Source organism: Natator depressus, chromosome 5 (genome assembly GCF_965152275.1).
Source record: "Natator depressus isolate rNatDep1 chromosome 5, rNatDep2.hap1, whole genome shotgun sequence".
NCBI classification, from domain to species: Eukaryota; Metazoa; Chordata; order Testudines; family Cheloniidae; genus Natator; species Natator depressus.
In genome coordinates, this window is record NC_134238.1 from 114,062,908 (window position 1) to 114,075,804 (window position 12,897).

A 12,897-nucleotide genomic window follows, 5' to 3' on the forward strand; every position below is an offset into this window, starting at 1 on the left:
TACATAATTCTACATTTGTAAGTTCAACTGTCATGATAAAGAGATTGCACTAAAGTACTTGTATTACGTGAATTGAAAAATGTTTTTTACAGTGCAAATACTTGTAATCAAAAATAAATATAAAGTGAGCACTGAACACTTTGTATTCTGTGTTGTAATTGAAATCAATATATTTGAAAATGTAGAAAACATCCAAAAGTATTGAAATAAATGGTATTCTATTATTGTTTAAGAGTGCAATGGATCACAATTAATTTTTTTAAAAAAAGAAAAGGAGTACTTATGGCACCTTAGAGACTAACCAATTTATTTGAGCATAAGCTTTCGTGAGCTCACGAAAGCTTATGCTCAAATAAATTGGTTAGTCTCTAAGGTGCCACAAGTACTCCTTTTCTTTTTGTGAATACAGACTAACACGGCTGTTACTTTGAAACCAATTAATTTTTTTAATTTCTTGAGAGCCCTAATATATATATATATATACACACATGTGTGTGTGTGTGTGTCTGTGTGTTTACACATATGTTTAAATTCAAGCAGGTGAGTAGTGTATATGTGTGTGTGTATATATATATACATGTGTGTCTACATATATACTGTATTGTGGTACAGCAGGGCTAGGGGGCAGTAGGAAAGTGATAGATGGGAGGCATATAAGCCCCTCCCTGTGGACTGAGGAGAGGTTACTACAGATTCATTAGAGTACCTGGAGCCAATTAAGGCCCAGCCAGAGACCTAATAAAACCCCCCTGCTTCAGTCAGAGAGGAGGAAGGAAGGAGAGTTGACTGTAGTTTGGAGGAGTACTGTTATTGACCAGAGGATCAGAGTACCAAGGGAAGGGAAACCCTGCCCAAGCAGAGGGACTCCCCTGGCACAAAGGACCGAGAGAAACCCTGCCCAAGGGGAAAGAGGGTAAGAAGCCTGTGAAGCTGAAGGGGCTGGGACCCAGAGTAGGAGGCGGACCCAGGTCCCTTCCCTGCTCACCTTCTCTCCCCCACCAGGGCACTAGTGGAGCCATCAACGCCCAAGAATAGGAGGAAGGTGCAGCGCCCTGACCCCATCACACCATGGAAAAGCGTGGGACCCACCACCATAGCGTCGGCCATTTGCCACTATATATATAAATACTCTCCTGGTTTATTATGTTATCCCTGGTAGAACGGTGTTGGTAGAACGGTGTTGAAATCCTGGCCCTCATTCTGGCAAAACTACCATTGACTTCAGTGAGCCCAAGATTTCACACTAGGTTGGAAACGTCCAAGATTTCAGCCATAATCAAGTTCTAAGGAAAGTTCTAGGTCAGGTCCTCAGCTCGTATAAACCAGCATAGCTCCATCAAATTCAAAGAGGTTACGGGATTTGCACCAGGTGAAGATCTGATCCTGAATATCCAAAGCACTGGATGTTCTTATATTTCCTCACCTTAAAGAAAATCCAAAGTTGTTTTCATTGCTTAAAGTTATCTTCACTGCAGCAGCAGCGTAGGGTATGCCTGGAATCTTGCCTGATGATTGACATAGTTATGGATTTTAATGGACCCAATATTTGGGGGTAAAAATATTTATTTTCCATTTTTTCTATTTCTTTAATGTTGCCTAATGATGTATCATTGGAAGAACTAGCACTTTCATGGCTTTAACGCTGTTGGCCTTTTTTTCCCCGCTTCTATAGCTTGTGGAGACAATACATTTGGCAGAACCTGTAAAGAGAGCTGTAAAGAGAACTCAGGCTGCAAATATTATATGTTCTGTCTACCAGATCCTTATGGCTGCTCTTGTGCTACAGGATGGAAGGGCCTGAAATGTGATGAAGGTACAGTCACAGACACGATGCATTGAAAGATTTTGCTGCTGCTTAGTGTGTGGAAAACACAAAAAGAAAAGGAATGGCAGTGGGACAGAGCCGGGCTGTTAATGCCCAGCCCACATACCATCAATTTCCCAATCTGTGAAATAGAGATAATAATCAGATCTACCCAAGAGGAACATATGAGGTTTGCAGATGGAAGGTTCTGTATAAGTGCAAAATATTGCCAGTATCCCATACTTTAACTGATTTTGTCACTGAAATTTAAAATATTCTATAACCTTGAGTACATAGGTGCTGGAACTAGGGGTGCTATCGGACCTCCTGGCTTGAAGTGGTTTCCATTATATACAGGGTTTATAGTTTGGTTAAATGGTTCTCAGCATTCTCCCACAGCCCGCCCCGTAGAAATTGTTCCAGCACCCCTGCCTTGAGAAATTGTCCTGTCATATTTCTAGGGATAAATGTGGGTTTTGTCAGTACCCATTCCTGCAAACTGTCAAGCATCTTCAGCTTCCATTGACTATATATTAGACTGTAATCTCTTTAGGACAGGGACCAAGTTTTCCTATCTGTCTGTGCAGCATCTAGCACAATGGTGCCATAATCCTGATAGGACCTTTCGGTACTAGCACAACTCAAATAATAATGGCTTCGCTAGGAGTTGAAGATGCTTGCAACTTTGCAGGATGACAAGTACAGAAGCAGATTTGCTCTTTTTTTGTTGTTGTCACGATCCTCGTGACCCTGTGTTGATGCTTTAAGCACACAAGCCTTCACAAACTCAGTCCAACTGGATCAGTGGTGGGCAACCTGTGGCCTGCGGGCTGCACACGGCCCATGAGGGTAATCCACTGGTGGGCCACCAGACTGTTTGGATGCCGGACAATGCTTCCTGCAGCTCCCATTGGCCGGGAACAGCGAACCGCGGCCACTGGGAGTTGCGGGCAGCCATGCAAATGTAAACAAACGGTCTGGTGGCCCGTCAGCAGATTACCCTGATGGGCCGCACCCACCACTGAACAGGATGGAATAAATTCAGCCTCAGAGTCCAGTGCGTAAGAGTCTGAAGTAATGGAGGAATATTTGTAGCATGCAAAGCAAGTTGCTTTTATTCATTCCATGTTACTAACGCTCACCCTAAATACCTGTGCTTGCAGAGTGCCAATCTGGTTTTTATGGTCCGGACTGTAAACTCAAGTGTAATTGCAACAATCGGGGGAAATGCGACAGATTTAAGGGCTGCCTCTGTCAGTTTGGCTGGCGTGGTCTACAATGTGAAAAAGAAGGTAAAGCAAGGTAACACTGTAGTAAATGGCCTCTTCCAGTGTGATTGAAACAAATCTTCATGCTGGTGTAACATTTCCACCTATGGTTGATAGCCCATGGCAGTTGCCCCGTTTCATTCTGGAGGGCACAGGACCGCTTTCCAAACCTTTGCTCTAGTGCAATGGCTGCCAGCCTCTGTTAGGCACACCATGTCTGGTGCCTCAGGTTTATGAGTACTAGTCTAGGATACCTCTCCCTACATTAGAGTGGAATACTTGTGTAAGTACTTACTGACATGAGTAAGGGTTGCGCATCTAGCCCTTACTGATGACTCTCAGGGCTGGGTCATGGGGCACTGCCACTTCCTTTGTCCCATTCAACTGGGCGTGTTCTTGCACCAAGTGTCTCTTGGTGTTCTCTAAACCCCAAGTTTATCATCAGACTGGGATTTGAAGCAACACTAGCTCCACGGTGAGTTAGGACTTGCACAGCTGAATGGTAGACAGTAGGCACTGGCTGACACAGGTGAGTCAGGAGGCTAAGCTCTGTGCTGATTCACACTCTGTGCAACCCCACTGAATTAAGTGGAGTTGTCCAGGGTGTAAATCAGCACGGAATTTGGCTTTTACCTGGTAAACTGATTGAGTAGTCCCAAAAGGTTGGGATCTATGTTTTAGTCTAGGTTGCCCAGACGTTCCAATATTATCAGGACCATCTCAATATTAGGGGCTTTATCTGATATATGCAACTATACCCCCCACCTTATCCCCCCAAAAAATGTGTCCTGATTTTTCACACTTCCTGTCTGGTCACCCTATTGTAATCCCACAGTAGCCTTCAAATTCTCAGGAGATAGGAGACGGGAAGGAGCCGGCACATGTTATTTTATAAAATACCCTGTGCATATATTGTTCCTGGCACACAAGGTCTTTCAAGCCCAAGGAGTGTGGAGCAGTTGAGATCATGATCAGATTGTAGCACTTCTACCCTACCCAGATTTCACTGCTGTCTTGTTATGGGTCTGGGCAATGATGAGCTGCGGGGGTATTTCACATTAACTCAGAGAATGCAATGTATGATTTTGCAAAAGCTATATTGTTTGTGCTTGGTATGTTTTGGGTCTGAATCTTTTCTGATTTAGTTTTACATTGGTGTAACACTTTGGTGGAATTATTTCTGATTTACTCCTGTGTAAGTAAGAGGAGAATCAGGCCCTCTATACCTAAGGTCTACAATTTGTTCAACATATGCACGGAATTTGAATTGTAGCTGCTTTTTTTAACCTCTTAACCTGCTCTATTTTATCTCTGAGGGAGAAAAGCAATCAGCAGATGTCATGTTGTGAATATTGGGTTCCTTACACAGGTTCAGCTGATGTATCACCTCAGATAAAGCACTTGCCAGACCATGTGGAACTCAATTCTGGCACAGAGTTTAAGCCTATTTGTATAGCCACTGGCAAGCCACTTCCTGTTATTGAAGAATTTAAACTGTTGAAACAAGACGGGACTGTCTTCAAGGTAAGTCCCTGGTTGGTTTCTACTCTGTTTCTTATTTTTATTATTATTGTTATGTTTATTTGTTAGTTATTGCACACTGAAGACATTTTGACCAAGTACCCTTCCTTGGTGGTATGAAAATGGCACAAGATCTTCAGGGCCAAATTTTCAACCAGCTTCTATGAACTTGCCTAGACTCATAGAGGCACCAATTCAGGGAACTATCCTTATTCCACAAAATCACTCAGCACTTGGGCATCTGTCCAGGGACAGACTTAAGCATGTGCCTCAATGCTTTCCTGAATCAGGTCCAGAACTTGCTGTATAATGGTGAAAAAGCGGGTGAGCATTTGTTCAAATTCCCATTGGTTGCTAAGTTCATCCATGTTTGTGCTGCTTTTTATTCACTGTTCATGATAATTGGTGTGAACAGGCTTCTGTTTGCACTATTGTTTGGGGGAATGTCTGTCCTACATACAGATTCCCCTACTTTGTATACAAACCGTGATATTTGTCTGTGAAAAAGAGTGTTTGCTGTTTGCTATTTGTTATTTTCTGTCATTCTTCATTTGTTTTTCCCCCTATTTAAATAGTTTGAGGTAGTAGAAAAATACCATGTGACTTGGATGACTAGCCAAACTCAGTGAATAATAAATAGCAAATGACTGAAATTAACTGTTCATGAACAACACATAGACTCAGAATTCACCACCCCAACTATTCAGCAAAGACTGAATAATTAATGCTCTTGTAAAACTCAAAACAGAAGAAGGGCTGAGTTCTTTGGATGATATACTGGTAGCTGCTAATTCAACCAGCTGTAGCAGCAAAACTGAGTAAAAACCACTGGTGTGCAATGGCTGTTAAATTTCCTTCAGAGTTAGCTACGTTTTACAGATGGGTGAAGAGGGCTCATACATGCAGAGCAGGAAATCAACGGAAGTTTTGTCACTGAGGCCAATTGAAGCGAGAGTTTCTCTGAAGTACTTTGGGATTTTTTGGGAGGACAGGGATTATAAATGGAAGTTATATTTATTATTGTTCCATGTTAAAAGCTACATTAAAGGAAAGTGAAGGTTGCAGAGTGAAACATGCAGTAATCAGGAAATAACAGAGCAACAGTGAGATCAAAATCAGAAGTTACCAGGGCCATTTTGTCTGTACTAGAAAACTCCTGGCTGAGGTGTAATATACTACATGTAATGGCTATGTGCAATATACTAAGGGCCTGATCCAAAGCCCATTGAGGTTAATGGGAGACTTACCACTGGCGTTAATGGATTTTGGATGAGACCCTAAATTAGGAGGAGGAGTGACTTGGAGGAGGTTTTTCATTGTTCAGGTTTGTCAGACCCTTCTGATGATTTGTCATTTCAGCCCATCTCATTTGTTAGCAATCGCTCAGAAGCAAAGTTTCATATCAATAGAATCCAGCCCCCTGACTCAGGAACATGGGTTTGCAGTGTTCAGACAGTAGCAGGGATGGCAGAAGAGCCTTTCCGGGTTACAGTTAAAGGTAAGGTTCTCTGAATCATGTGCTTTTAGATGTTCTTGTGTCCCTCTTTTAACACGGGGAAGCTCACACCGTTAAATGTCCATAGCATCCTTGAGATGCGATCTATCTTCTAGCAGTTTCTGTTCAGAGATCTGATAATGCATTGAGTTGAGTCATGAGCCCATTTCTTTCTGTCATGTTTATGGTTTTTTATACAAACACTTAACCCTTCCATGTATATTATCCTGCTCCATCATTCATACTCCAGCTATGCTTAAAGAGCCTGAACCAAAGCCTACATTATTAAACTCAATGGGAGTCGTTCCATTGACTGGAAAGAGCTGTGAATCAGGCCCAGAGCTTGCTGCTTTGCTGATATTAAATGTAGTATGGAAAATCTTCTTTATGGACTAGGACAAGTATCTTCAAACATAGAGTATAAATTAGGCACTGCCATCCATATTAACTCATCTTAATAAAAGAAGCCCAATTGTCATGCACCTAGAAAACTCATAGACTTCAGAGATACAGGCGCTCAGAGTGGTGCTTTAGGGTTCAAGCCAGACCAGTAAGAGGTTGTGTCACCTCCTGCCCTGCAACTTTGGATGCTGTCGGTGCTATGCTGCTATGGCTCACAGCCCGAACACCAACAGCCAGCAGGTGGGTCACACCCTGGCTTCCACAACCCAGTTACTTTTTGCAGAGCAACCCCCAATACCCTCTCAGTCCCAAATTTCCCCCAAACTGTCTGCCACTGTGACAATCTGCTGAGGTTCCCAGAATTGTGAGTTACTGCGTTACCCCTCTCTGCCTCAGCAAGTGAGTTTTGCTACTGCTATGCTCTGTCACAACTCCCTGACACACCAGCTTGTCTGCCTTGCCAGCAAACTCCTCAGGACTCTGCCAGTCCAAACCTTGCTCTGCAGGTAACAAACAGTGACCCCAACTTCTGAGTTCCCCAGACAATGTCCTTTAAAGAGACAATGCACTCCAGTTCACTAATTTAACTTGGGTTTGACCAACACTCTTACTTAAATCACTGCACAGAATTGTTGTATAGTAAAAGAAAAATAAGTTTATTAAGCAAAATGTCAAAGGTCCAAGTCAGGGGTCGGCAACATATGGCATGCGTGCCAAACACGGCACACGAGCCAATTTTTAATGGCACGCTGCTGTTTGCTGGACCCAGGCAGACCGCAGCGTGCCACTAAAAATCCTGCCCGGCCCGGCCTGCTCTTTTCCGCCCTGCACCCCCGGCTCTCTCCTTGCAGGGCAGGCAAGCTACCCCTTCCCCCCCGCCTCTTCCCCCAGCGTGCTGGGTTCCTGTCCCTCCTTCTCTCCTGCCCTACGGCTGATCAGCTGACGGCCCTTGCTATGGAGCGGGAGAGGTAAAAGCAGAGCCGCAGCGCCTCTCTCTGCTTCGGGGACCTTGGGGAAGGGGGTGGAATCAGGGCATATCCCCTCCAGCCTCCTACCGTGAGCCACTCAGGGCAGGGAGCTGGGAGCACCCCCATGACCCCAGCCCACACCCCCAGCCCTCTGCCCTGATCCCTGCACCCCCCCACACACCCCAGCCCCGTGCCCTGACCCCTGCACCCCTCCCCACAACCCCAGCCCTGGCTCCTGCACCCCCCACACATACCCAGGCCCCCCACACCCTATGCCCTGACTCTTGCACCCCCCACATTCCCACTCCCACCCTGAGCACTAAACGGGAGCTCCTGCACCCCGCCCCCCCATTCCCACCTGCACCCCTCGCACCAAATGGGAGCTGCCCAGGTAAGCGCTCCACACCAAGACCTCCTGCCCCAACCCTGAGCCCCCTCCCTCATTCTAGCTCCTGGCCAGACCCTGCACCCCAACCCACAGCCTGCTCCTTCACCCCCCAGCCCTGTTCTCAGCACACTCCCACCTTCATCTCAGTGCAGAGAGAGAGGAAGAGAATGGCTAGAACCAGGGAGAAGGTAGATACCTACTCTATGTGGACAGGGCCGGGACATCAGACCGGCAGTGGGCTGAGCGGGGCCGGCAGCCGGGACCCTGGGTGGCAGGAGCCAGTGGAAGGAACCCCAGACCGGCAGCGGGCTGAGTGGCAGCGGGCTGAGCCGCTCAGCCCACTGCCAGTCTGGGGTCCCGGCTGCCGGCCCCGCTCAGCCTGCTGCCAGTCTGGGGTTCTGGCTACCGGCCTCTTGCCAGCCAGGGTCCCGGCCGCAGGCCCTGCTCAGCCTGCTGCCGGCCTAGGTGAACGGAACCCCAGGCTGGCAGCAGGCTGAGTGGGCTGGCAGCGTAAGATCAGCATTTTAATTTAATTTTAAATGAAGCTTCTTAAACCTTTTGAAAACCTTGTTTACTTTACATACGACAATAGTTTAGTTATATAATATATAGACTTATAGAGAGAGACCATCTAAAAAACGTTAAAATGTATTACTGGCACGCGAAACCTTAAATTAGAGTGAATATATGAAGACTCGGCACACCACTTCTAAAAGGTTGCCGACCCCTGGTCTAAGTGATACCAAGTATAATGGAGTAAAGGAAGAAAGGGTTACAAGCAAACAAAAGTAAAAATACTCTTCTGAGACTCAAACTTAATTTCAGCAAGTTACAGTCTTTGTCTAAGCAGGTTTCTCACCTATATATAGTTCCCAGAGACTTTAGCCCCCTTGGTTGAAGGCTCCAATGTCCTGTGATTTGAAGGGCTCTGGCCCCTTGAATTTTATGCAGCTCTCTCCCCTATCTTTGTATAGTCCAGTAAATTTTTCAAATGCAGTCTTTGAAAAGTAAGCCCAGCCCAAGCTTCTCTCCTGCTGGGATGTAGACACCATGCTGTTTTCCCATTTACAAGATGCAGGAAGGCTTCCTGTTGATTTTCCATCCCTGTGCTGATCTGCATGTAAACCAGACTTACATTGTTTCGATAATGCTTAATTTACCTTGGAGACAGTAGATAGCTACCTTCCTGCTGTCTGTGAGAAAACCTGGTTTCTCCCTGTGTTGGTCACAGACTTCAAAGCATAATATCAGTGAGTATCCATAATACCTCACATAGTGTTAATGCATATATTTCTCAATGATATTAATCACCAAAGTGTCATTTTTTCATAAAAGACCTTACTCGATACACTTTTGTAATGCAGTAGTATTGTATACTATCAGTTGATTCAATTGCTTATCGTGTGGTTCAGATCCCCTGTCTTTATAGGCCTGGTCTACACTAGGGGAGGGGATCGATCTAAGTTACGCAACTTCAGCTACGTGAATAACGTAGCTGAAGTCGACGTACTTACTGTGGTGAGTCGACTGCTGCCGCTCCCCCGTCGACTCCGCCTGCGCCTCTCACCCTGGTGGAGTACAGTTGATGGGTGAGCACTCGGGGGTTGATTTATCGCGTCTAGACTAGATCCCCGCTGGATCGATCGCTGCCCACCGATATGGTGGGTAGTATAGACATACCCATAGTTAAGAGGCTGTCTTCCCCTCCCTCTCAACTCCCACACACTACATTCATGGCTTTGTCTACCTTTTATATAAATATACCTTGATTGTCTCTGCCTAATGACCAGGCTGGTCAGACAAGCAAATACAGTCCTATGTCTAAGGCAGACTGAGATTATGCATTGCGTGCCAAACACATTTTAAGAACATAATTCTAGCACGTATCCATAACTCTTTGTACACACCCATCCATACCTCATTCAAGAATATTAATGATCAGTGAGTTATCAGTTTTCCAGTGATACGTTACATGCTACCTTTTGGTTCTATATCATGACAACAGTGTATTAGGTGTAGTGAGTATGTGAGGCTAAACCACCAATAGGCCTCTGTGTCTCGCTCAGCAGCTCTAAAAATTAGGGTATGTAAGTAAGTAAGTGCTTCTCAAAGTGAGTAAGAGTGATAGAAATAGGACCCTTACAGTAGGGAGCATATTAACCATAAGGGGACACTATCTAGATCAAACCCCATATTTTAACAGTCTTCCTTCCTCTTGATAGTGCTACCTGGGATTATTAAAGATGAAAGAATTTTAAAAATCTGATGTATTTTCATTGTGGATAACAGTTGTTTACTTTCTTGACATTTCATTCAGCCTGGACAATGTTTCCAATCAGTTTCACTTTCTGGTTCTCGTAGACTGGCACAAGATTGAAATGTTTTTTATTGACAATGCTACAGGGAAATATTTAAATAAACATCTGCATTCAAAATATTAAAGCAGTTCTACCTTAAACAGCTGCCGCCTGCATTGTAATTTTTGTGAATTGGCAAATGAATGGGATGGTAAAGATTGAAAAAAAAAATCCAAGTGTTTGGAGAGGGATCTAAACCCTTATGCTTTAGGATATAATCCCACCTCTAACTAAGGGGAGTTAGGAAGAAACTTTCCCTACCATAGAGAAATGTTGTTGAAGCAGCTGTCAGAGACAGGGTACTGGAATAGATGGACCATTGCTCTGATACAGTCTGGCAATACCTGGATTCATAGGAATACAGGTAGATGCCACAGTTTTATTAATACAGATAAATAAAAGATCTGGTCTAATAGTCACATTCTTGCTCAGTTCCTCCTGTGCCTCAGTATGCTCCGAGGATGATAGACAGTGGACATAATTTTCTCACCATCAATATCAATGCTGACTCCCATACTGGTGATGGACCGATTGTGTCAACCAAGCTCCTGTATAAGCCTGCTAAAGGTTATCAGCCCTGGATGTCAGTAGAAGGTAAGGGTCAGTTCTTTCATCCCATCACTCATACAGAAACCTCATCTACAGTCAAGCTGAAGAAAAATCGGAATGTGGTGTTTGCTCTAATGTAAAATTCTGTTTTGAAAAATGACTTTTACTTATGCAGGGCTCAACAGAACCTACGGCTGGCCCTTGCAAGTGCAATTCTTACTTAGGTTTTAACCTAAAAAGATATTAAAGCAGCAGCAGAAGCAAGTGGCCTCCTACCTATTTCTCTGTCTCAGGTTTTTATAAGGCTCCTATCATTGTGGTACCCAAGTACTGGCTTCTAGGACTTCTAAAGACCAAGGGCCAAGTTCAGAAGTGAGTCAAGTGAATTTGAGTAGCCTAGAGGAGAGTATAAATTGGTGTAGCTTACCACTTCATCCAGTCCTGTCAAATGTACATTAAAGTCACGTAGACTTTTCCGAGATTCCCATAGGTTTGCATGGGCTCACACACACTTTGCCAAGTACATGATTAACTTACAAACACACACCTTACACATCAGCTCTAAATTTGACCCACTGAGTGCAAGGGAATCAAAACAGACATATTTCAGACTCTGACAGGCCAGAAGCGAGGAGCGTAGCTAAAAAAAAACAATGAACTGAGGATGTAAGAAGGTGTAATCTAAAGCAGCCCCCATCCTCTTTAACTGACATCTTCTGACTCCTCAGTGTGTAATTTGTGTCACCTTGTTTCCCTTACATATCAATAACTGGATGCAAGTAGATCTAAGGGAGTATGCCTGGTTGTATGGGAGTCTAACCTATATCACTTTACACATCATCTTCATTAGACACCAAGTCTCTTTGCTGGGATCTCTTGATGAAAAGAAACACAGATACATCAACACTGAGGATTCTTGAGCCTTTAGCCAACACATTCATGGGTATTCGGGATTCCAATTCGTTCTTTCCAGGCTTGTATGTTTCGTCCATCATTGTGGTATCTGAACTCCTAATAGCTAGACCAATGACCTCATTAAGTCTCCACAAGAGCGAAGAGGTTTGCCTGCACCGGATCAGATTGTAAGATCTTTGGATCGGGGCCAGCTCACTTGGAGCCAGATTTTCAGAAGTGCTCAGCACCCAGCAGCTCCCCTGAGGATCCTGAGCACTTCAGTACTTTTGAAAATCTGTCCTTTTGTATCTCATGCAAGGCTGGGCACATTGCTGGTGCTTTAACCCATAATAAGCAATACTGTCATAATGGTAATTAATATGTACATCTAAACAGCTCATCCTAGAGTAATGGGGGTAAAGCGGAGCCCATAACCTTGACCTCTCTCAAGAGCAGACTCAGCTGTGATGCGGGATTCAGAAAATCCCTTATTATTTTTCAGAATGGAATGGAGGGTTGACCTTTCTTTCTCCTTTCGTTCCCAGTAAATGGAAAGAGCAAGAGATTATTTAATCTAGAACCCAAAACAGAATATCAGTTCTGTGTTCAGCTAAGCCGGCAAGGGGATGGTGGAGAAGGGCATCCTGGGCCACAGGCAAGCTTCACAACGGCTGCACTTGGTACGTAGGACTTTTGGCCTTTCACATGGGGAGCTTTCAATCAGCCTCCTTCGTTTTCTCTGCAATATGCACAGCTGCATTCATCTGCATGCATGCCAAAGCCCACTGAAGTCAATGGAAGCCTTTCCATTCATTTCAGTGGGTTTTGGACCAAGCCCCAGAATAATGTTTCTCAAACAGTGAGGCCTGGGGAGGTTCAGATCCTTTCAGAGGAGTCTCAAGCAAAGCAAAGGAAAATGGGGGGAAAGGGGAAGAATTGCAAAAAGTGACTAAATATCATTCTCCCCATTTTACAGGTTGGGAAAACTGAGGAACAATGAGGTTAGGTAACTTGCCCAATGCCACACAGCGAGTGCTCCACAATGTTGGGGATAGAACCCCTTCTCTTGGTTGCTAGTGATGGCTATAACCATTAGACTATGTTGACTTCTTTAAGGTTAAGATTATTCGAAAATCAGAATCTCATACAGAGTCAAGGAACAGGAAGAAATCAAATACTCAAGCACTAAATAAATGACCTCTTGTTTACTGAACCCTTAACATGGAAATGATCCATCAATAAAAAGAGAGG

At 44.4% G+C, this 12,897-nt stretch overlaps 1 protein-coding gene across 1 annotated transcript in view; it reads left to right on the plus strand.

Annotated features, from left to right (window-relative positions):
• Positions 1-12,897, plus strand: part of TEK (TEK receptor tyrosine kinase) — an 82,352-nt gene that overhangs the window by 49,953 nt on the left and 19,502 nt on the right. Inside the window, exons 6-11 of the mRNA XM_074952105.1 lie at positions 1,673-1,813; positions 2,968-3,096; positions 4,442-4,596; positions 5,953-6,091; positions 10,636-10,797; positions 12,192-12,326. Coding sequence (XP_074808206.1) covers positions 1,673-1,813; positions 2,968-3,096; positions 4,442-4,596; positions 5,953-6,091; positions 10,636-10,797; positions 12,192-12,326 — 861 coding nt within the window. The remainder of the gene's footprint in view (positions 1-1,672; positions 1,814-2,967; positions 3,097-4,441; positions 4,597-5,952; positions 6,092-10,635; positions 10,798-12,191; positions 12,327-12,897) is intronic.